The sequence below is a fragment of the Carassius carassius genome, chromosome 3, assembly GCF_963082965.1.
Source record: "Carassius carassius chromosome 3, fCarCar2.1, whole genome shotgun sequence".
Taxonomy (NCBI): Eukaryota; Metazoa; Chordata; class Actinopteri; order Cypriniformes; family Cyprinidae; genus Carassius; species Carassius carassius.
The window spans coordinates 27337735-27362692 of record NC_081757.1 but is presented as its reverse complement, the minus strand read 5'-3'; the positions used below and the strand labels follow the sequence as shown (position 1 = coordinate 27362692).

The window sequence follows — 24958 nt, the reverse complement described above, 5'->3', positions numbered from 1 at the left end:
CTTCTATCTTTTTTTATACCCCCATTGGTTTCAGCCTCTGTCTTTTAACATCCTTATCGCTCTCTGCCTCTCTCTCTCGCTCTCTCATCTTTGTCTTTATGGACTCACACTACAGTTAAATAGTGTTTTGTTTGGCTGGGATGGACACACAATAACAGCGCTGGTAAGGAGATGGGGTTCCACTCTCTAAGAGGGAAGGAGAGAATGTTTCATGCTTTGAAAAGCCGATGGAGAGAACAATAAAGGAAAAGAAGCTATAGAGAGAAAGAAGAAGAATGAGAAGATGATGAGGGGAAGGGGGAGAAGGAGTGGTGGCAGAGCTCTTAGGAAGGGCCGGTTCATAAGGCCATCATATAGAGAACAATGTTTAGAACCAAATAAATGCTTACACTATTAAATAGAATAGAATAGTATAATTATCAGGGCAAAGACCACAAGCACACCACACCATGTACACTGACTACAATGTAATGAACTATGAATACCAAAGGTTATAAGGTTTTAATTATAAAGGTTCTAAACTATAAAATGTTTTACTAAATAATTTAAAAAGGCTGCCAAAAAGGGGCTGAAAGAGTGAAAGCATTACCAAAATACATCATTACTGCCCATTTGTCAATGATTCTGAGGTATTTTTGGTAGGTTACTGACTAAAGATCATCTGACCTGAACTGGGTGAAGTCTGGACAAACCCTCTTGGAAGGAATAGTGAACAGATTTCAATAAGAGTCACAATGGACAATAAGCAGTTTGGCCAACACTGAAAAACAGACCTGAATGAACTCTGCATCATCCAAAGAATATGAAGAGAGCAGAACCAGGAATTTATAACCAGGATTTACAAAGTTACAAAGCACATAAAAATAATGTATTAACCACTGGGTAATTATTGTATATTTTCCAACTTATTTCACAACAATCAATGAATCAATAAGATTAAAACATAGAAAAACATACACTCTTTAAAAGTTTGGGGTCAGTGAGATTTTCTTTTAAAGAAACTGATCTGATCCTTTTATTCAGCAAAACTTGATAGAGAACGAGTCAGTCTTTCGTTCGTTATCTGGCTCGGCTCGGTGTTCATCTTCAGTTCTCTCTTCACAGCAGTTCAGTCAGTGTACTGTTTGAGTAAATGAATTACTCCGGGATATTGGTTTGTTTTAACTCAGAGGGAGTGTCAGCCACATTAAAAAAAGTTAAAAACTTAAGTCATTTGTGGATTAATGCTTATTGGAGACGCGAAACAGTTTCAAACGATTCAGTTCGATTTGGTGAACTGGTTCAAGAAGATCCGTTTACATCGAGTGACTCGTTCGTGAACCGGATATCACTACACTGCAGTGTTTTGAACTCGCTCACAACAGACACGGAAGAGAAGACAATGCTGAATAAAATCATAGTTTTTGCTATTTTTGGATCAAAATGTATTTTCGATGCTTCAAAAAATTCTAACTGACCCTCTAATGTCACATGGACTACTTTGATGATGTTTTTCTTACCTTTCTGGACATGGACAGTATACCGTACACACAGTTTCAATGGAGGGACTGAGAACTCTCGGAATAAATCTAAAATATCTTAAACTGTGTTCTGAAGATGAACGGAGGTCTTACAGGTATGGAATGACATGAGGGTGAGTTATTAATGACATAATTTTCATTTTTCGATGAACTAACCCCTTAAGTTGATCAAAAGTGAGAGTAAACACTTTCATAATCTTACAAGAGATCTTATTTTATTATAAGCTCCTGTGTATTAATCATCACCACAACCAACACCCTGGCGGTTATCTACACTGCTTTATTTTGGTTGCTTGCCTTGTGGAGAGGTCAAAGGTCAACATGACGCTGAAGGTCATGTCAGCTGAAACAATGGCATCTTTTATTACGGTGACCGTGAAAGCGCTCTCTGTAAACATTAAAAGACCTTCTTTGTGAGTTGGACAAAAAGAGAGATATCAAACTCTCCCAGACCAACCAGAAGGCCTTTCCAGCCCTTCATCTCTCCTCAGAAGCTCCTCAAAAAAAGCTCTTAAAAGGGCTCACTCAGAATTGGGTACACACATTCTCTTTCTCTAAGGAAAGAGAATGAGGAGAGAGGGGGCATAAACAGTTGAGGAAAGAAAAGCACAAGTCCCTCTCAGTCAACCAGGAGGGACAGAGTAGTATTGTTAAGACCCCTTCACTGGTGTGCACACACACACACACACACACACACACACGCACGCCCCCCTCCCTGCTCCTGAATCACATGAAAACAAACCCTGTTATTGAGAGGTGCTTGGACATCTTTGATTAGACCGGGTGACTCAGCAGGAATGGCAGAGGAAGAGGAGGAGAGAGAGTGGAGTTTTATACAGCTGCTGAAAGAAGAGAGTGCAGGGTCTCACCTCGTGGTCTGGGATCTCAGAAGACAGAGTCTGTCCTAGGACGGTCCCCGTCAGATAGGTCCAGCAGCGGGCAGTATTGGCAAGGTTATAGCCGCCTGAGAAGGACAGGGAGAGGCAGATTTGTATACGCAGAGAGCGAAAGAGAGCGAGAAAGGGGGACTCAAGTCAGCAAAAGGGCTTCATTGTACTAGTGTAATTACTACCTTTCATCTAGAGCTTGGCTAGGCAGGTCTGCAGCTTAGAGCTCATTGCAAAATGGGCTAAAATCACAAAAGTTCACTTTCTTCTCTCAGCCCAACCCCCCCCCCCTGGCCGTAACAACACACTAATAAACTTTTTGGCCGAGTCAGAGATCTGGCAACAAGGACAGAAGATGTAGTTGTCAGTCTTAAGGCATGGAGGGAGAACAAACTTAGGCAACACTGCTGAATACATCTATCGACATGTGTTTTTGAAATGTTAATTGACCCTAAGTGAAAATTCAGTCATCATTTACTCACACTCACATCGTTCAAAATGCAAATGACGATACATTTGATAATCTCAGAATAATTTTTGCCTATCCAGTGAAAGTACATGCAACCAAAACTTGCATGAATAAGTACAAAAGGACAATGTAAACGTAATCCGTATGAATCAAGTGGTTAAAGAGAATGAACAGATTTTATTTCAGCTTTTATTCACAATTAACATTGAACAATGCATGAATAAAAGCAGAAATTAAATCGGTTCATCATAAAACCAAACATGTGTCTTCAGATGGCATGGATTAAACAGCTAAACTGCTTTTACGTTCTCTTTATAAACTGTGTGAGACTGAAACATTCATTTGCGTGGATGGATAGAAATGATGTGTGTATTATTAAAAGAAAAACTAATTTTCATTTTTGTCCAGAAAGTGAACAAAAGTCTTTGAAATGACATGTGGGTTGAGTAAATGATGACAGAATTTTAAAATTTGGGAGTGTAATACAATTCAACAAAAACAATGACACAAACCTCCTCCTAGAAGCAGAGTGGGTAACTCCCAGTTCAGAATATAGCTCAGACATTTTCCAACTCCAATGGGAGTCATATTGAAGGAGCACATGGGATCACCCGCCATGGTGTCTGCTCCAAGTTGCATCACAACTGCTTCAGGGTTAAACAGAGCTTTGACTTCCTGCATCACACTGAGAGAAAACCCCCAATAAGAAATAATGTCTGTTTAAATGACACTGAACCATGGGGACAAAGAAAACAGTGCATAGGACTTGATTAGATACAGTAGCTAATTACTGGATCTTTACAGACCTACTGAAGGTCTGGCAGTACCGATCATCACGGATGCCATCCTCGAAGGGGACGTTAACAGCGTACCAGCGTCCTTTGCCCAGCCCAGTGTCAGTCACATCTCCTGTGCCTGTTAAAGAATGAAGAATTATAATGACAACCTAAATTTGGTCTCTTTAAAAGGTCATTCATATGACTGATAGAACTGATGGGCCAGTATCAATTATCTACATTAAGTTTTATTGAGCAAATATGCGGTCATTTTCAGTATTGTTCAAACGTTTGGGGTCAGTAAGACCATTTTTAATTCATTTTATCATGAATTTATGCATTAATTGGATCAAAACTGACATGAAATCATTATAGCAAAATAACTGCTGTTCTTTAGAAAAAATAAAAACAACAAAAAAACAACCTGTATGACCGTTTCCACAAAAACAATGAGCAGTTTTCAACTGGTTTCAACACTGATAATAAGAAATAAGACAATAAATCAGCATATTAGAATGATTTCGGAAGGATCATGTGACACTGAAGACTGGAGTAATGGATACTGAAAATTCAGGAATAAATGACATTTTAGAGTCTCCAAGAAGCCCCAGAGCTCCAGTCTCTGTTATCAGCCGAGTAATCAGACTCTGGGTGCTGGAGTGGAACCTGCAGCTCCAGCTCTGGCATGGCTTGAAACATGACTGTCAATTAAGGGAATTAAAAGAAGTGCTGGTCTTCACTGAGGCGTAGAGGCATGCCGAACTAACCTGGGAAGAAGCCAGGGGAGAACTTGTGCAGAGACACTGTCATGACTTTAGAGGTGAAGCTGAAAGCGTCCTCCACACCTGGAGAGGAAACAATGGGAAGGATATTAAAACAGGTCTGAGTAAAAGCTTAGAGAAAGTGCCCTTTTTCACTGATGGATTTGAGAAATAACCAGAACTGATAACAGATATAATTAAAGTATATAAAGAAGAAAAGATTGTACAAAATTACCTGGTATTACATTTTTTAAAACCTTTCTATGAATAAAAATGATATCATATTTTTCAAGACCTTAACACACAGTCATAAGGGTCTACAGTTGTTCTTTCTATGATAGATTTTCCTAATGTTGTTTGCATCACATGATTTTATTTTGGTGGACAAAGATGTTTAAAATATTTAGAAGCATTTTACATGTTACAATATTTCTTTGTTTTTTAAGATATAAAAATAAAATATTATGCAATACTATGTGATAAGGTTTTCATTCAAGAACTTATTTCAATATCAGGACAGTTGTAGCAACCTGACTTTTTTACGTTTGATGTTTAATTTAGAAATAAATTAAAAAACGCTCATCATAGAAAAGGTGCACTGAAACCACTGTATATATGAACTGCACTTTTTTAATAAATTAATTAAACATTTCTAATAAAAATAAGTGTCTTGTCACTGACCCATCTAACATTTGTTCTTGGTGTTAATGTGAATTTGGAAGTCAGATACAAATCTTAAGCCAATTTGTGGACTACTTGTGGAAAAGCCGCATGTTAAATGCTATTAAAAACAACAGGCTTTTATGGTAATTGTTATGGAAGTGTTATTACCATCTCCATGGTGAAGGTCCACATCCACATAGAGAACTCTCTCATACTTCTGGCGCAGTTTGAGGATTCCAAGAACAGCGTCATTCACATAACAGAACCCAGATGCCTCGTCCCTTGTATAACGAAACATATTCAATCAGCTGCTCCAGTGACCCACTGAACAATGTCCGACACATACATACACATTCATCTACAGTATACAAGCTTGTATATCAAGCTTCCGCAATCAAACTGCAACATCAAAATTTGGTTTAAACTTGTTTTTAAACTGCAAAGCATGCAGAACTTCTTAGTACTTATGTTAAAGATGCCACTGGCATCTCAACGATTGATGTGGATGTGAAACACAAGAGGTTGGGCACAAGGCCTATTGTGCCAAATTACTTCTTGGCGTGATGCCACCCTCCGGCCCAGTTGATGGCTACATCACACTTTCCATCCAGCAGATTCTGGGCAGCAGTCAGAGTAGCTCCTCCAACGGCAGCGGCGTAATCAAAAATACCTTCCACCACCGGACAGTCATAACCTGAACAAAAGAGAGCGGCAAGAGGGGGGTTGATAACACAGAGGGACAATGGGATGGGGTGTAGAGAGGAAAGTGAGAGGAAGGATACTGATGGAGAGGGAGAGCGAGAATAAACAATAAACTCTGAGCTGCATTAAAATAGATCCTTTGGCAAGAGCTTTGTTTCACCTCAAAAACAATGACACTATTCTCTATCCCTGAAGATTAGTATGAAGTGTCAGTTTGTCAGGCATTTAAAATTACACATGGCTGTGATCCAGTAGAATAATGAACCACCGACTGTAATAACTGAAATGTTTGAGAAAGATTTATATAAAATACTGCCCACTGCTGTAAGCAAGAGGGAACTGCATGCAATTAAATAAGGAACACTACTAGATATAGAGGCCTTTGTTTGCTTTTTTTGAAAACAGATAGAATACAAAAAGATTAAAGTGTATATATATATATATATATATATATATATATATATATATATATATATATATTAAGAAAACAAGCAGTTAGTAAATGGAGTGCAAGTTTATTATTAATAAAAAAAAATTACATGAACATTTATAGCTATATAGCTGCTTTTATATTTTAGGAAAGAGGCAAGGGGTTTATTGTGTTTTAGGGGCACTGTACTCAAAACATTTAAAACACCTGCTTTATGAAAATTTTAACAAAATGCATGCAGTTGCATTTGAAGCCAGGCCAACAACATCAGTGCCTCATTGATACTCATGTCCTAATTCATGCGGCCAGAAACAATGGTTGTCCATATACTCCTGGCCATGTAGTAGAATAATCATGCGCCTAACCATCTGAATTGAGGTCTCACCCAGCCCAAAGTCAACAGACTGAGGATCATCATTGTCCCCATCCTGGCTGATCTTGTGCAGGTGCTGCAGGTAAGAGTCTGTGTGAAACATGGCCATCTCCTCTATTGAAGCCACATGTGGCTTCACCACCCTAAAACACACACACAACAGTTTCAACATAACATAAACATCAGTTAACATTATTTACTGAGAAAGAGACAATTTCGCATATCTTCACACACCTCATATATTTCAATAAACCATACGCCTCAATCAATGAATGCACCATACTCGCCTGTGAGAGAAAGAGAGAGAGGAAAGAAAACCAACCATATAACAGTTACTCGTGTGTATACTTTAGGCTATGCGTTAAAAAAAATACTGTGTAGTACCAAGGTACTATAATGGTTTCAGAAAATACATTCAAGAATGTGTTTTCATATATTCTATGGTATTAGCAGATTACCACATTCTTGCACCATGGTATTTATATGATACTCCAAAATAATTAAAAGAATTCCAGGGTTATACAAACGGTAAGTTAACGTACATGTCCCTAACACATTATTTTTCCATTAGTGTCAAACCAGCTAGAGCAAACGCGGTTCTTTCTCATGTTCATGTCTCTACATATAATGTTCATTATCTTCATGAAGCCAGATGTGTGTTTTGGGAGTGTGTGAAGTAAAGTGCAGTTCATCTCACCCGGTTTGGCACTTTAGACAGCGAGTCGCATGTCTGGATGTACTCCGGACTGTACACATACACCACGCTGCGATTTCTGCTTTTATCATCATTACTCTCGCTTGTATCACTCATTTAAAATCAAATTATTAAAATCAAAGCACCTCATAAACCGATAGAGATTGTGGTGAGCTCCTCTGTCTGTCCCGACGATGAACGCCACAACAAACGTCCGTTATTTCAAAATAAAAGTCCGGATTTTAAACAAGGACCTCTGCTCTCATCAAGATACTGTAATAATGTTTGCTGTATTGGCTTTGCTCTTTTCTGATATAAAAATCCACAAATGTCTGGGTAATTCAATAAGTAAAATTATTTTATTTAAATTTCACTTTTATTTACAATCAATTGTAATATTTTAAGAAAAATAAATAAAAGTTAATATACAATATTGGCTTCCGTAAGTACATGCAAACATCTACTACTAGCTGGTAACAGCTGTAAAGACAACAAATGCAAGTCTAAAACACTAATGTAAAATACTATCCACAAGTAGTCACATGTAAACACACTACATTCTTAGTTTATGTAATATAGCTCTTCATTTGCGTTGGCAAACAAACAAACAAAAAGAACAAAAACGGAGTTTCATGCTTAATAGCGCTAAGTCAGGATAGACACTGAATTTAACTAAAATTTTCCTGTATGAGGACAAACTTGCAGTCAACAAACAACTTGTTAAACAACACTGCAATACATTTCCTGTATTTCCATTCCTCACAGCCTTGTCGAAAATAAAATACGTAGATACCCTGACGAAGGTCAATGGAAAACCTATATCAGGACTTCTGAATGACAACATCAAACCATAAACTACCAAAGCATGTGGTCAACAACAAGTTCATTTATTCTGGTTTAAAACGGTTGCAGATTTTGCTTTCACACTCAAACTCACACGAACACCTAAAAACTGCTCTAAAATAGTGGTCTCTTCCCCTGTACAGTAAAAACTATACTATTTAAAAACTTCATGATATCACTGTACAGCACAGGCGCCACTAGGCAGGAAGTCCTGGACGTAGGTAGCCACAGCTTTAGTGAGGTAAGTCATGGTGCCAAAGCGACCACTGGGTGCAGTGTCATACAGGAGCCGGCAGATGCCCGTAGAGGGATCCTTCTCTAAAATACTGTCCTCTGCACCAAGATCCTTCTGCAGCAGCGAGAGGAAATTAATTGACATTTGATGATAAGAAATACCAAGGGAAATCACATTTGAGATAAATACCCATACCTGGTCCTTGTAGAACATGTCACTAGTAATGTGAACAATCTTCTCTACGTGGATGATACTGCCTACGCTTTGAATGTCCACTTCAGCCAGCATTGTAAGCACTAGGATGCCTTCGACCAGTAGCTGCCTATATTCAGGCTGAGGGACACGGTTCAGCACCCTTTCCACATGTACTGCAAACTTTATCTCACCCGGGGTCATCTGGAGAGAGGGAGAGAAGAATTACAGTCAGTGCCACAGAAAGCAATGAGAGGAACTGGTGAAGTTATTTTTAAGACACTTTTAATTGTCCTAAACCTCTCTTGTAGTAGAAGATGGGAGAACAAAGCCTTCTATTGACAGGCCGTGACACTATGAGCAAAAAAACAAACAAAAAATAAATTAATAGTAGTCTACTCTTCTACATAAAAAATATATACTATGAATTTTACAGTCTATTTAATGTTATTAGCATAACAATGTCCTCTTTAAAATTCTTCCAACCTTCTGCAGAATCTTCCAGACTTTTTGATAGAAGCCTACAGGAACTCTGTTGAGCGCACCATCAAGCCTTCTTCTGCGCAGCCACTGGCCCTGCCGACTGTCCTGAGACGCACCAACACTGATTGAGCTGTCGAATTCATCAATTGAAGGCATCCGGTACCTCTGTAAGTCACATTATTAGCACAGGTCAACAATCTGTGAAGTCGTGGCCTAATGGTTAGAGAGTCGGACTCCCAATCGAAAGGTTGTGAGTTCGAGTCCCGGGCCGGCAGGAATTGTGGGTGGGGGGAGTGCATGTACAGTTCTCTCTCCACCTTCAAAACCACGACTGGGGTGCCCTTGAGCAAGGCATCGAACCCCCAACTGCTCCCCGGGCGCCGCAGCATAAATGGCTGCCCACTGCTCCGGGTGTGTGCTCACAGTGTGTGTGTGTGTTCACTGCTCTGTGTGTGTGCATTTCGGATGGGTTAAATGCAGAGCACAAATTCTGAGTATGGGTCACCATACTTGGCTGATTGTCACTTCACTTTCCTTTTTTTTTCACTTTCTTTTTTCTTCACTTTCTTTTCTTTCTTTTCTTTCTTAAAATGCTTGGTAGTAAGACATACAAACAACAACATTATGTCTATTAGGCAATTAATAAAAACAGCTGTTAACTTAATAACTAAATTACAAGTAGGACACCCCTTTGCCTTCAGAACTTGTAATTCAAGTATTGAACACTACTCAAGACATGAAGAAAATGTATATCTGTTTAAAAAAAAAAAAGTGGTGACTGGGAAGGCATGTGACTTCATTCTGGTGTTTACTGACACCAAGTTTGACTTGATTTAATAATATAGTTAAGAAGTAACATCCTGGTTGGTATATGGGAACATCATTACAGAAATGTGGTGGGAATGTGGAGCATATAGTTTATTATAATAACTTTGTGTTTCTTGGCCAAAGAATGTGTACAGATATTATGTATTTTGGTAGGCTAACCCAAAAGTTATGTTCACGTTTATGAATATTGGTACCTAAATACAACTTCCAAGAGTAAAAACCTAAACATAGACTAAAACTGAACTACATGACAGCCACATGACCGAAATTCTTTCAATCTTAATTTAAAATCTAGAAGTTGGAACTTTTGAGTTAGAATAGTTTGCAAGGGTGCCACTATAAACACAGAGGATGTGTGGACTAATAAAAGGCTGACTAGTAGCAAGTCGATAGGTTTTCCTTTTCAATGCTGAACAGGTAAATTTATCTACTTACTAGTCTGCCTTTTATTAATTTATCACAGCTGTTTACCTGTTCAATGTCTTTTAAGAACCGAGAACTTACCCCTGACTCCACATCCTCAGCGTCGAAGGACTGACCAAAAAATGTCTACAAAGGTAAAAGACAGACACCAATGGGGGTGGTCAGTTTTATGAACTTCCTACAGGACAAAGAAATATTTTAAGCTTCATTCAACAATTATATTCCCATCACCTGTGGAATTAAACGCATTGCCATGCACCTTCTGACCCCATGAAACATTTATATTCCCCTTTATGTAAAACACAGATTCAAGCTTCAGATGTACCAAGGATTTCCTCCCACAGCTTTGCGATAATTAACCACCAAATTAAGCAACTAATGTCAGTTTGTATCTTGACTTTTGAGTTTCTAAAGTTAATTTAAGATTAGACCCGTACATGAGACTGAGTCCCAGCTCATTAGACACATCACCTTACTTTGTATCGACCATGACAGTCAAAGTTCTTCTAGCTGAAAATATTTAAAAACTATTAAACACAGAGTCGTGACATATATGCTCGCTATAATGTTCACACAACTTAATTTAATTGTGCCTTTGTAACATCTGCCCTCTGTATGTTTTTGTTTCTGTAGTCCGGATGTGCGGTCACCTACCATCTTCATGTCACTCTTCAGTTTGCTGATGCCTGCACGCTCACTCTTGGTAGCACCAACATTGCCGACCTCGTGGATGGAGATAACAGGACTGGTGCCCGGCTCAACTGAACGAACTGAACAGCAAGCATGAACACATCCAGACAACCAAACCAATCATAGAATATTAGCCATCAATGCTAAACTTATATTTTTATATATACTCACCACTTCTTTGAACACCAAATTCTTTGCCACTCAAAATGTGGTGGAGAAGATTCTTCAACTCGGAGGGACTCAGTTTCATCAGACTCTCAGTTGCCTCCTCACCTTTGACACACATATATTATTTTGCTTAGAAATGAAAAGCCCATTCTAAAATGCTCTATGAATACATGAATGATAAATGCAGTACCTGAGCAGTTCAGAGACTGGGCCAGCTCAGTTGCCATAACTTGAATGATGAGGCCAATCCTCAGCCGAAACATCTCACTGAACAAACTGGGCTGTGTTCTGATGATCATTGCTAGATACACTATGATCTCCTAATGCATGCACAAAAACAAACACTTATAAAAAAAAACAATAATGATCTCACACAAATTAAAAGATCAAAAGACATTTGGTAATACTTTAGTATAAGGACCGATTCTCATTAATAACTAGTTGCTTATTAGCATGCCTATTATTAACATATTGGCTGTTTGTTAGTACTTATAAAGCACATATTCTGCATGACCATATTCTACATCCCTAATCCTACCCCGTTCCTAAACTTAACAAATGTCTTACTAACTATTAATAAGCAGCAAATTCGGGGTTTGAGGAAAAAGTCATAGTTAATGGTTTGTTAATAGCGAGACTTGAATTTGAGATGTTTATGAAATATTTTGGCTAATTTGATGAATCTGTGCACCATCCGTATGAACATATTTGTCTCAATAAGTTTACAGATTCTATGTGTGCTCGGTCAAATAATTTTCAGAAAGTACTGTTCATAAGTTTAGGGTTGTTAAGAGTTTTTTGTGTGTTTTTAAATGCATTTCGATGAACTAGAAATCTTTCGTAAGAACATAAATGTCTTTACTGTCACATCTGATCAATGTAACGCATCCTTAATTTGTTAAAAGTATATTTTACTGACCCCAAACTTTTGAACAGTATTGTAAAATCATTGTATGTTTTCAAGTAACCTGTGTGAGGATGGCAACAGTAATGTTGTTCTCGCTGGCTTGATCAATAAGTAAGGCCAGTTCGTCAGGTGGCAAAGGCCTGCAGAGAAACATCCACATCACTCACATGCTAACAACATAGTACAGCATTTTGGTGTCATCTGCACTGTGAATGACAATGAAAACTCACGCAGTAATGGTCTTCTCTCTGGGCTCCGGTGGTAAACCCACTGTCAAGTGCTTTTGATGGGCCAGCAAATCTGAGCAGGCCTACAAACATGACCATCAGGCAAAATACAGAACAATTCATGAAGGATATACAATATTAACACATCCTGTGCCAATCTAACAAAAAGAGCATATGTAACATTTCTTGGATAAGTGGAATGCAAATATCAGCCGATGTTATAGTTTCTTTTCCACAAGCTTGCATTTTGATCTTTACCCAGTCCAGTTCCTCCACTTTCTTGCGGAGCATGCCTGAAATCATACGGATGAGATCCCAGCAACGCAGATCTCCCGCCTTCTCATAGAGCTCCACCAGCAAACTCTCGACAGTGATGACTTTACCATGCAGCTGAGTGTCCCAGTCCATTCCCCTGTGAGAACACACATTAGACTGAATAAAAAAAAAGTATAGACAACTCTTATTTCTTTGATTTAAATATGGCATTTGAACTTACTTGTCTTTGAAAAGGATGTAGAGGATGTCTGCTTGGTCATGAAGGCTCTGGGTATCTTTCAGCACCTGGACTAGTCCACTGTAGTCAATGTCACCATGAGTGTCCCGAGGCAGGTTACACTCAGAGGACACAAGCACCTCGGGACTCTACAGAGATCAATGAAACATTAAAAAGGTTTTTGTCATCTCAGTTTTGCATTTTTAAAAGATCCTTTGTGTGTGTGCATATACACACATGACTTGTATGTTGTCCTGGGAAATCTTTTAGATTAAACACAGGCTGAGGGGAGTGGAAAAGTTTATTGGGAAGATACATGTTCACATCTGAAAACAGACAATAAACAGACAAAGACAGGAAAAAATTGATGACATTGTGTAAAGACAAATGGTGTACACTTTGCCTTGTTAGACAGATGCCTAATTGATTTTGTGTTGCTATCGATCTACAGTTTCTTTGTTCTTATGCAGTTCTTATGTTTTTTTTAAAGGGTCACTTCACGCAAAATTAAAATTTCTGTCTCTCTGTCTTCTGTCTGTTACTCACCATCATGTCATTTTAAACCTGTACAAATTTCTTTGTAGAAAAAAATATATATATTTTGAGAAATGTTTTGCTTTGTCTTGTCTTGTCTGAATGACATGATGGTAATTACATGATGACAGATAAAAAATCATCAGGTATCTTGAACTGCTAATTTGCAAAGCACTCTACACATAAAACTATACAGTTAAGCTTTTACACTATTTTAAATGTAACATCCTCTCATGCTTGCATCTTTACTACAACAGTGATATACAAGCAAAAAGACAAAGCTAATCAATTTTGCAATTCATTGTAGATCAATTCCATTAAAAAAAGTTGTTGCATCCCTAAATATATATTAGCCCTCAACAAGTATGATTTCAGTTTGAGCACAGTAGTGGTTGATATTGGTTCAGCTTACTTTGGATTTGGAGCTCCTTGGCTTTGTTCAAGAGAGACACCATCTCACACGTCTTAGTGGCTGCAGCCTTGAAGCGACTCAGTCCTTTTGCCTGTGCCTCGACTCTGAGCCCCTGTTGAAGCACTGCTGTAGTCAACAGCTGGTCTAGGTATTGTGCTAGATCATCTGTATCTGAGAGAAAATGGTTAGGAATCAGGATTTGAAAAAAAGAGAATGAGAAAATGAGACATGAGAAAAAGAGAGTTTGTTGGACTGGAGGCGACAATAAACAGCAAGACATTTTTTGCAATGCAGCCAACTAAAATGCTTTTGTGACATTACAGCATACAGTTAAGTGTAAATGCATTCCTTAGAGAATAATTCAAGCTTGTTAAGCCAGACTGTTCATTTCGAATCAATCCTCCATTTCATTACTCACCAGAAATGATCAACACACACAAAAAAAGAAAATTAAATGAAATGGAGGATTGAATATGAGGATTGAATAAAAGGCAGAAGAAATGCATAATTTTGAGCAACATAATGCTGTTTTCAAACTGCAAGTGATCATTGCAAATGATCAACACACAAAAAAAAAAAACAATCACAAGGATAACACAACTTGCAATGATGGCAGAAAAAAAACAGAATAGTCAGGGATGTGTTAATGTTTCCTACAGAAAATTCTTCATTATGCAACCTGTTTAAATCATTTAGTTACAAGGAATCCCTAAAGACTGGATTCAAAGAGATCAAAATACATACAATTTGGGAACTTTTACTCTAAAAATGTACCTAAAAATTAAAATAACATGCGTGAAAAGAGGAAAACGCAAATGATTCCTAATAACTTATATAATATCAAACACAAAGAATTAAGAATTTATCAATGTGTGCTATTCATATCACAAACCTACATCAAGAACTTCATCTCCAAAATGACCAACATCAGTATTTGACCAATTCAGAAGTCATCAAAAAACTCTTCATTAGGATATTATTTCCTTACCATCATTGAAGCTCAGGTCATGCACAGCACCTCTAAAGAAGCCATCCTCAACATCATCATCTTCATAACAGCCCCTATTGGAGCGTGTCTTACCACTATCGAGGAAGCTCAGATGAGCGCAACAAGACGTGGTCAGGAACTCAGATAACTTGCCGGTCTGGATCCTAGCAAAATTGAGAGCAGCAAGCAAGTAAGCGGTGACGGTCCTTGAAAATGTATTGTTGATGACATTACATTTATTTATAGCCCGATTGTCTTACCTTGCCCCTCCAAAGTACCCATCCTGTAGTTTCTTAAGTGTAGCCAGCACAGCAGGGTCCAAGTCTGTGTGTTCATGGTCTAAGAAGTAACATACAAAAAACTAAGAAAAGAACTTCACACCTTACATTTAACATTTATTGAGATGACTCCACGTTATCGGAGGTGCCAGTTTTCACTCACTAAGCATGGTCTGGGAAATGGGAAAGGTGACAGTAGGACGGCCGGTCATCCTCCAGCGAGAGGAGAGGTAGGACAGGTCAGTCCGCAACATTTCCACGATCATCTTGTTGTCCAGAGCCAGATAGAACTGCTGATGATCTATGAACTACAGGGAAATAACACAAACAGAGAAATTAGGACAAATAATGTAAAGACTGAGAATATGAAAAACATTGGGCATTTAGCATATATTTCAAAAGCTGTGACCATTTTTCTCTGGCTTTCTGCCTCAGCAAAAGCCTCAAAATGCCTATTTCAGCACATTATGAAGAACCTGAGGTGTGAAGCTAAAGACGGTGTTGCGGATGATGTAAAGCTTGGAGGTTCCTAACACGCCAATCCTACGGTAAGGTCTGCCGGTCAGCCCCAGTCTCTCATTACGCCCTTAGAGAAACATAATTTATCAGCATTGAGTTTAAAAATTTTTTTTTTTAAATATATATATATATATATATATATATATATATATATATATATATATATATATATATATATATATATATATATATATATATATATATATATATATATATATATATATATATATATATATATATATGTTTTGCATTTTTTCATACTAGTGTAAAATGAGACCTTATGGTGTACCATTTCCTACCTAGTCTAGCATAAATATGGCTGAGAACTCGAGATGGTTGCACTCTGAGAGGGTGGATGTCTGCCACTGTCTCCACATAAATCCCATTCTTCTGCAGGAGTGCCTTAATATCCTCATTCTCAGCAAGGATGGATACTTGTCAGAACATAATGCAAACACATCAGGGTAAATTTCAAACATGCAATACATAACGTGGAATCAAGTGTAAGTCGTTAAAAAAAGGTTTTAAAAAAAAACCACACCTTGTACAACAACATCTGGTTTAGGGATGGTAGAGAACCTGCGGTTTAAAGGGTCTATCTCTCCAGGAGCCAAAAAACCCTGAAATGGTAAGAAAAAGAGCATTTTTAGGTGTTTAACATACTTTCACAAATATAACTTGGTACAAAGCTTTCAAACAAGACGTATAGCAAATACATGACCTATAACTTCTCACCTCGGCTAAAAGATTGCCCAGGACATATAGGGACTGGCCCCACTTCAGAGGGCACTTTCCCAATGGGATCCTCTCCACCGTGTGTGGATTAACATACTCTTCATTCACCTGAAATAATTTAAAACGTTAATTCAATAATGCTTCATTGCTATTCAGATTTTAAAGAATAAAGATCAGTTTAATTGGTTATTTAGGAATCTCTCACCTTATCTGGAGGAACACTATAGAGTTCAGGCAGCAGCCATATTCCATCTTTATGTTTGATCATGATACCTTCCAGAGCTTCCCGATACTCCTGAACCTGAGAGGACAGAAATGTAGAAATTCAACCTGCCTGCATCTGCAGCACAAACTTATTTTTAACCTCTAGAAAGTCTCTCTCAAGCTTTGTCTTTGCTGAAATCTCTAGACTAGCTGCCAGAAGGCACCAGTATTCTAAACCACACGAGTTTTACTATCTGAACAGACTCAGAGTTATTACAAAACTCTGAATCATACAGTAAACTCATGCAGAGCCAAATGAAAACAATATGTGTTCTGTGATTATGTGATATTAGTATCTTAAGCCTCATGTTCAAGCAAATCAAAACAAACAACATATGCAAAACATATTGTAATTGGTTTGCTAGGAAAACATCTCATCACATTTACATCACCCATATTTCCAGACTGGCTAAAAGGTCTGGATGAAATTACCTGCTCTGGACTGTTGATAAAGATGCCGTCCAAGATCAGGTAGGTCCAGAAAAGTGGCCACTCACATTCAATGTTTTCAAAAAGTTTCAGCTCAGCAGATTCATAGTACAGCCTGTTGGGGTCCTATTAGAAAAAAAAAAAAAGTAATTTCCAATTAAAAAGAATAATTTAGTTTATTAGATACAGTTCTGTCTATGTATTAAATACTGTGTGATGTACTGACCTCTTTAGGAGTTTTGTGACCATCTCTAAGGAAACGACAACAGCCATATCTTCCCTACAGACAAAAAGAGATGCAAGTGACAAATATACCCCATCCTACAGTGAGAGACAGACAGCTGTTAATAAACAAGTACCTCGTGTCTGAGATCAAGTCCTAACCTGAAGCTTGGAGATAATTTCCTCCTTAGTGATATTGACTAACTCCATGTCTTCCACAGCAAAAGCTGGATATGAAATGATGGACAGGAGGCCAGCATCCACCTCTTTAGATGTTGAAGCTCTGGGCAAGATGGAGCTCAGAATGGACTTGAGTGGAGATGGTAATCATTTTAATATTTTTTTATCAAGTCAACTGATGATGATACACATGCATAGGAAAATTCAGAGCACTATAAATTCCATAGCCTCACCTGGCAGTGTTGGATATCGTCTGCTAAGATATGAACCACAGAGTCAGGTCCCCCTTTGGCCCCAAATAGATTCAAGTCATCTAGGGCTTCGAGCGCTGCCTGCAGTTACAAAGGGTCCATTCAGGGGATGTTACAGTATTCTGTCCTGGCAAGAATCTCAATTGAACAGTCACAACAAAGCCAATATTCATCCAGTGTGCACTGAAATCCAGGGCCACAGACGACAAATTAGGCATAACATTCTCTGCCAGAGATGACCTTTACTCTTATGTTCAGTGTTAACATAACTGAGGCTGCCACAATTTAATTCTTACAGAATTTTTCTCAATTCAAACCAGTATATTGTATTAATTCAAGGTTAAGGGCTAGTTCCCTGATCTTAGAATGGTACTCAGATTTCTAGAACCGAGAAAAAACAACTAGAACCTTTCTCCTCTGAGCAAAGTGTCACAATAGGAACAAACAGAGATGACACAAGATGTCAGGGAAAGCTAGGAAGTAAGATTAGTACCAGAGAGGCCATGTTGAGGTTACATTGGGTCACATTAATATGCATTGTTCACGAGTGCACGGCATGAACACCCCCTTCCCATCATGCCATTCTGAGAATTCACAGCTGCTCAGAAGAGGACTGACTACATTAAGTAGAAGTGTGTGAGAGAAAGAGAATGACATTTCTTTTGTCTATTTTGTTTCATTAAACTCACTTTAGCCATCCCGATTGAGCTGGCATTAAGCTCGGGGATCCCCTGATTGGTTTTGTCTCCTCTCTCCCACATCCCATAGTCCTGAATAATCATAGCAGAAAATGCCAGTTAGGGACACAGAGTGTCAATTACAGACTAAAATGACTAAAACACACAAACAAATAAGGTCTATGTGATCCATACTAAGTGACTTACAGCCACTTTGTATGCAGATTCAATATAAAACAGCAGATTTTGGACCACATCCACTTCATCCTGAGTGTACACAATGTGCAGCCCTAGAAGGACACAAGACAAGGCAAAGGATATGTGGGAGAAGATCTATTAATGCTAGGCTCAGTGAGCTAACGGTGTCCAATCAGATTTCAGTATTTCTCCCCTAGCAGGATTTCTGACTAGTTAGACATAATTAGTTTAGGGCTGTACAATCACAACAAAACGTTGACAGAATTAACAATACAAGTAACTCATAAATAAAAATTCTATCATCTGTCTGTCAATCTGTTTGATTAATCCAAAAAGTAATCCATGTGAATCGAGTGGATTCATTCGATTGCATTGTGCTTACTTGTTTTCATGTATCGAGCAAGCAAGTTTGAGCCTCAGTTTACCTTATTTGATAGGCTCCATGTATGTCTGTTGATCAAAGTCTATATAATCTTTATTATTTATTCGATGAATAATACTTGTGCAAGCCTACTAAATACTTTATTATGTGGACAAAAAGAGGAAAAAGGAAGAAAACTTGCACACTTTTAGAGGAAGACGTGAGTTCCCCTAAGAGGCGAGCTCTAAAGTGAGACCTGGAGTACCTGAGGCAGTCATCTGAGCCAGGAAGAGGAGATAGACTGAGGTAGCGTCGAGCTGGAGATGCCCCCATTCCTTGTCACCCACCACAGTGGCACAGGTCTTAGAGTTGTACTTGGCGTGGAGGCTGTCCAAAGTGCTCTTACTGTATTTGAACTTCTCCACTTTGTCCAGCTGCATTGATAAAATGTAAGAGGACGAGAGAGCGCACTTTAGAGCACAAAAGAACACTTCAGACAATATGTAATAGACAAAGTGACACAACTGAAGTGGGTGCGTATGAGACTGACAGATTGCATAACTATGTGCGCACATTTGTATATTTGTGTGGACATCTTCATGTACACTACAGTTCAAAAGTTTGGGGTATGTAAGGTTTTGCTTGTTCTGAAAAATTTGATATGTTCACCAAGGCTGTATATTACTTTGATCCAAAAAAATACAGTACAAACAGTAAAACTGTAAAATAGTACTATAATTTAAAATAACCATTTTATAATTTAATATATTTTCAAATGCAGTTTATATATTTAATATATATTTCAGTGATGGCGAAGCTAATTTTGCAGCACCATTACTCCACTCTTCAGTTTCACATGATTCTTCAAACGATGCCGATTTGGTGCACAAGAAACATTTCTTATTGTCAATGTTAAAAATAGTTAGCTGTATAATATTTTTGTGGAAAGTATATTTACATATATATATTTTTTTTTTTTTTTTTCAGTATTCTTTAATAATAATAAAAAAATATTTTATTTGAAATAGACGAAAATCAGAATAAAATTATTAATTTCTTTTAAAAAAAAAATCTTACTGACCCCAAACTTCAGAAGGGTAATGTATGTATGCATGTTTACTGTCTTATGGCCTAAATTACAGGCAGATTGGTAAATAAAATGCAACTAAAAAAAGGAAGGTGCTATAAATGCATGTTTTGCAATGTACAGACTAGTCTGGCTGTTGTATCTCTTACTACTACTGTCTCTTTTTTATTTGTTAAGCATATAGTGTGAAGGCTGAGGGTTAATGGTGGGCATCACCTGTCGCATGATGCACTGAAGAATTCCCCTCATTAACTTCACCACACTCTGAAAGAAGAAAAAAAGAGATCAAGACACACAGACTGCCACCAAAAACAACACTTGGTCACATGCTCAACTGTGACCTTTCAGCTCCTATTTAATAGCACAGGCAAGAGTAACAAGACACTTCAGGGCAACTGTAAAGAAACAGACTTCACTGACACATACACACAGTCATGAAAAGACAACTGACCTTTCTTAAAAAAAAAAAAAAAAAACACGCCTGGAAGTAAATAATACCCTACAGTGGTGAATATTTTGGTATGCTTTTAATGTAAGATCATTCAAATAAAACAACATTTGCCACACATGCTCATGTGATCACAAATATTCATCCAGCAGACCATAATTAGTAGGATTATGTATAATATGTTTTTCTCATGAACAGACGTATACTGAACAAATATAGTAAAATCTGTACTGGATTAATAGGAGAACTCATTCAGTTCATTCAGGTAACAACAGAATCAATACCAACACACTGCCAAAAAAATTATAAATCCCATTTTGTACCTGCTCAAGCTCATAGGCTTTAGCCTTGTCTTCATCGCGGTCTGCGTTCTTCCTGTAAGCCAAACTGAGAGCCCAGACAGACAGGATGCTGTAGACATTGTCCCTCACCCAAGCATCAGGCTGCTCTTTACTTGCTGGTAACAGACCTGTCACTGGGTCCTACAAGTTATCAATACAGCTAGTTAGAAATATCCAGTGCTACAGGTACTGCACTATATGTATAATAAATATGCAAGCATAAACACAAACACACATATGTACTATAACTATATACATACTGTATATATATATATATATATATATATATATATATATAAAATATACAGTACAGACCAAAAGTTTGGACACACCTTCTCATTCAAAGAGTTTTCTTTATTTTCATGACTATGAAAATTGTAGAGTCACACTGAAGGCATCAAGGGCTATTTGACCAAGAAGGAGAGTGATGGGGTCCTCCACAGTCACCGGACCTGAACCCAATCCAGATGGTTTAGGGGTGAGCTGGACCACAGACAGAAGGCAAAAGGGCCAACAAGTGCTAAGCATCTCTCGGGGAACTCCTTCAAGACTGTTGGAAGACCATTTCAGGTGACTACCTCTTGAAGCTCATCAAGAGAATGCCAAGAGTGTGCAAAGCAGTAATCAAAGCAAAAGGTGGCTACTTTGAAGAACCTAGAATATGACATATTTTCAGTTGTTTCACACTTTTTTGTTATGTATATAATTCCATATATAATTCCACATGTGTTAATTCATAGTTTTGATGCCTTCAGTGTGAATCTACCATTTTCATAGTCATGAAAATAAAGAAAACTCTTTGAATGAGAAGGTGTGTCCAAACTTTTGGTCTGTACTGTATGTACTATATAAATATACATATATATATATATATATGATTGTAGTTTTCATCAACTTAATACACTGGTGAGCATAAGATACTTTTTAAATAGTACTGTATATACTCCTGTGTAAAAACTTACGTTTGAATTTATATTCATGGGCAGTTTTCCCTTGTGAAGGTACATTATTTTATCCACATAAAAACATGGAACATGTCTTTTACTTAAAGGGTTAGTTCACCCAATAATCAAAAATCAAAAACTCACCCTCATGTCGTTCCAAACCTGTAAGACCTCCGTTCATCTTCTGAACACAGTTTAAGATATTTTAGATTTATTCCGAGAGTTCTCAGTCCCTCCATTGAAACTGTGTGTACAGTATACTGTCCATGTCCAGAAAGGTAAGAAAAACATCATCAAAGTAGTCCATGTAACATCAGAGGGTCAGTTTGAATTTGTTGAAGCATTGAAAACACATTTTGGTCCAAAAATAGCAAAACTACGACTTTATTCAGCATTGTCTTCTCTTCTACTGGTGAAGAACTACTGGTGATCCGAAAACCGATGCAACCGGTTCTTGACTCGTGAACGAGTCATTATCTGGCTCGGCTCGGTGTTCATCTTCAGTTCTCTCTTCACAGCAGTTCAGTCAGTGTACTGTTTGAGTAAATGAATTACTCCAGGATATTGGTTTGTTTGAACTCAGAGGGAGTGTCAGCCACATTAAAAAAAGTTAACATCCGGTTACATCGAATGATTCGTTCGTGAACCGGATATCACAAACTGCTTTGTTTTGAACTCTCTCACAACAGACACGGAAGAGAAGACAATGCTGAATAAAGTTGTAGTTTTTGCTATTTTTGGACCAAAATTTATTTTCGATGATTCAAAAAATTCGAACTGACCCTTTGATGTCACATGGACTACTTTGATTATGTTTTTCTTACCTTTCTGGACACGGACAGTATACCGTACACACAGACTACGTTTACATGCTGTTAAAATTCGGGTTATGGTCGGGTTAAGGTCACTATTTGGGTTTCTGAAACATTCGGGACAACCCGTTTACATGCGTGAGCAGAGAGAGTTACCAATCCCAATGTAAACGGCGACGCACGGTTAGCGTCTGGACGTACGAACAACAAGACGCAATATGCGTCATTTCTGATTCTTCTTCCTGTATCCAAAGACAACAACAACAACAGCAGCAGCAGGCGGATAATGAATAGTTTGGGGCAGATTGCGATAGTCTTTGTTTGCACTTTGGCACTGGTACTGATCCACCAGCAGCACTTGACACTACTGTGCCTCTATACTGCACGCGGGGTTTTTTTATGCGCCGTCTCTACTCAAAAGACCAAGATTCTTTGCGAATGGAACATGCGCAGAACACACATTTTGATGGGGATATGCCGAAACGCGTTTACAAGACCAAATATTCGGGTTAGAAAAGGGGTACCCCAGGTATAATATCCCGGTTTTTAAAAAACCGGGATATGAGCATATCCGGGTTTTTGCCGGTGTTTACATGGCCGTGCGCGACCGGGTTATTGCTAATATCCCGGTTTTGAACGGGTTATTGGCTGCATGTAAACGCAGTCACAGTTTCAATGGAGGGACTGAGAGCTCTCGGACTAAATATAAAATATCTTAAACTCTGTTCCGAAGATGAACAGAGGTCTTACGGGTTTAGAACGACATGAGAGTGAGTCATTAATGACATAATTTTGATTATTGGGTGAACTATCCCTTTAAGTCAAATACTTGAAATAAATCTAGAATTAAATAGTAAATAATAAAACACACTAACCCCTGGTTTCACAGACTAGGCCTAGTCCCAGACCAAAATGCAAGTCTGAGCTGTTTCAACTGAAATAAATTTGCAGACTGATATTAAAATATACTAGTGTCTTTGTTTTGTCTCAAGAGATGCACAGAAGTAATGTTTACCCCCAAACCACGTTTATATATATAAATAAAATATGACTTAAATGTCCTGATTGAACTATGGCCTAATCCTGGTTTAGTCTAAGCCCTGTCTGTGAAACCAGCCCTATAATTAAATAAATTAAGATAGATTAGTAATTATATATATTTTTTGGCGAAATCTCTGCCCCTCATTAGCATACACGTGTAGACTTGATATTTTTATACATAAAAATAGTAAGTTTTTAACACAGCGTTAAACACTAAAGTGCACTACTCTTCTCTCTGCACGAATAAAAATTCATGGCAGATCAAACTATGCCAGATCAAAAATATCTACATATAAAGAATGAAGACATGTTTTAGTGAAGGAGTCCGTGTAGAAGTGCAGACACTCACTTGGTGACGCAGAATAGTCTGATGAACTATCCGCGCGTAGTTGTCAAGTTTAACTCCAGAATTGCTGCGACTCCTCATTTTAGGTCTTAGCAAGTTTGCGAAAAATCGTTATGCTTCAAAAACCGCCAACATCCTCCTGCAATAAACCAATATGAATATTAAAAAGAGGAGGTGAGCTGCTGGACGAACATGAAACCAAGTTGTCAGACGGTCGTTTAGAAACGCTCGCGCTGCATGACCAAACACTGTGACATGCAGTCTCTCTCTCTTTCTCTCTTTCTCTCTCTCTCTTTCTCTCTCTCTCTCTCTCTCTCTCTCTCTCTCGCAGTGTTTACAATATCTGCTTTTTCTGACAAAGCTCGGATAGATTCCATGAATATAAACAAACCTGATCACGTAAAGGCAAATTCCGGAAGGAAAGTAAATTACTCGTACACACTCGCGATTATGTTACAGTCTGCTGGGAGGATCTTCCTACTTTTCAAAATAATATCTGTGAGCCTACTGCGACATAGCGACAAACTTTTTTTTAAAGGAAAAACGTTTATTAACTATTCATAAAAAGCTTACTGTGATGGAGTAAGGCGTAAAAACTTTAAACTAAAAAACGAATAATAATAATACACATCTTGTTAAAATAGAGAGGACGTCACGTTCCTTACGTCATCTGCATTCATCTGCATCCGTGTATCCATATTTCTTTTGCATTGACATGAGTAGGCTGTCTAATGATATTTGGACAAACAAAAATAATTTTTTGGCTTTTTATTATACCGTTTAAGAACGAGAGTTAAAAATTCACAAACAGATTTAAAGTTTAAAAATTCTGTTTAATAATTTACCTGATGCAAGAAAGAAAACAAATTATATATAAAGCAATTAAAATCCATTGTTAATTCCCTTGTTAATTCATTTGAATGAATCATCCCACTCACAACTTATTTGTTTTAAATAATCTCCTTTATAAATAGATGTGGGATAATTGGTTATTTTCTTGCTATTATGATTGTAGCAGTAAGCACACTTTCTAAATCATCAGTAGACCTATGTCTAATTCTTTGTCATAGTTTTCTTGTTTTGAAAAAAAAAAACGCATAATGAACCGGTTTTGCACAAAAGACTTT

General features: G+C 37.8%; 2 protein-coding genes across 5 annotated transcripts in view; both read right to left on the bottom strand.

The window, feature by feature from the left end:
• hdac8 (histone deacetylase 8) overlaps positions 1 to 7495 on the bottom strand; it is a 31155-nt gene extending 23660 nt beyond the window's left edge. The window contains exons 1-9 of one of the 2 annotated variants that reach the window (XM_059535408.1): positions 7279 to 7495; positions 6816 to 6868; positions 6594 to 6724; positions 5629 to 5770; positions 5245 to 5357; positions 4420 to 4497; positions 3683 to 3791; positions 3389 to 3561; positions 2390 to 2484 (exon numbers count right to left, since the gene is read on the bottom strand). In XM_059535408.1, coding sequence (XP_059391391.1) covers positions 2390 to 2484; positions 3389 to 3561; positions 3683 to 3791; positions 4420 to 4497; positions 5245 to 5357; positions 5629 to 5770; positions 6594 to 6724; positions 6816 to 6868; positions 7279 to 7392 — 1008 coding nt within the window. In that variant the 5' untranslated portion in view covers positions 7393 to 7495. The remainder of the gene's footprint in view (positions 1 to 2389; positions 2485 to 3388; positions 3562 to 3682; positions 3792 to 4419; positions 4498 to 5244; positions 5358 to 5628; positions 5771 to 6593; positions 6725 to 6815; positions 6869 to 7278) is intronic. The other variant, XM_059535405.1, reaches the window with a different exon arrangement.
• A 646-nt stretch (positions 7496 to 8141) lies between these two features.
• Positions 8142 to 24350, bottom strand: LOC132124375 (phosphorylase b kinase regulatory subunit alpha, skeletal muscle isoform-like). Of its 3 annotated transcripts, XM_059535399.1 has the most exons (33): positions 24223 to 24349; positions 23835 to 23970; positions 20671 to 20829; positions 20116 to 20163; positions 19078 to 19246; positions 18461 to 18543; positions 18266 to 18346; positions 17559 to 17657; positions 17308 to 17454; positions 17150 to 17203; positions 16927 to 17049; positions 16436 to 16531; positions 16231 to 16338; positions 16037 to 16115; positions 15795 to 15929; positions 15453 to 15562; positions 15140 to 15284; positions 14959 to 15037; positions 14699 to 14862; positions 13711 to 13881; positions 13002 to 13090; positions 12768 to 12913; positions 12530 to 12683; positions 12275 to 12354; positions 12106 to 12184; positions 11328 to 11457; positions 11141 to 11242; positions 10934 to 11049; positions 10361 to 10405; positions 9032 to 9193; positions 8846 to 8899; positions 8549 to 8749; positions 8142 to 8467 (listed from the first exon to the last, which is right to left on the bottom strand). In XM_059535399.1, the coding sequence occupies exons 2-33, from the start codon at positions 23910 to 23912 to the stop codon at positions 8294 to 8296; spliced, it is 3660 nt and encodes a 1219-aa protein (XP_059391382.1). In that variant the 5' UTR covers positions 23913 to 23970; positions 24223 to 24349; the 3' UTR covers positions 8142 to 8293. The 3 variants fall into 3 exon arrangements, with proteins under 3 accessions (XP_059391382.1, XP_059391387.1, XP_059391386.1); XM_059535404.1 differs by lacking the exons at positions 8142 to 8467; positions 8549 to 8749; positions 8846 to 8899; positions 9032 to 9193 and adding an exon at positions 10751 to 10789 and having other exon boundaries at positions 10371 to 10405; positions 24223 to 24350; XM_059535403.1 differs by lacking the exons at positions 8142 to 8467; positions 8549 to 8749; positions 8846 to 8899; positions 9032 to 9193; positions 10361 to 10405 and adding an exon at positions 10503 to 10789 and having other exon boundaries at positions 24223 to 24350.
• Between the last annotated feature and the right edge of the window lie 608 nt (positions 24351 to 24958).

Coding starts and splice junctions, on each gene's coding strand:
- LOC132124375 (XM_059535399.1), bottom strand. CDS start 23,912: ATGAGGAGTCGCAGCAATTCTGGAGTTAAACTTGACAACTACGCGCGG. Junction 15,930..16,036: donor ACCAGATGTTGTTGTACAAG/GTGTGGTTTTTT, acceptor TGTTCTGACAAG/TATCCATCCTTGCTGAGAAT. Junction 8,750..8,845: donor CATCTTCTACTACAAGAGAG/GTTTAGGACAAT, acceptor CCCTCTCTCCAG/ATGACCCCGGGTGAGATAAA.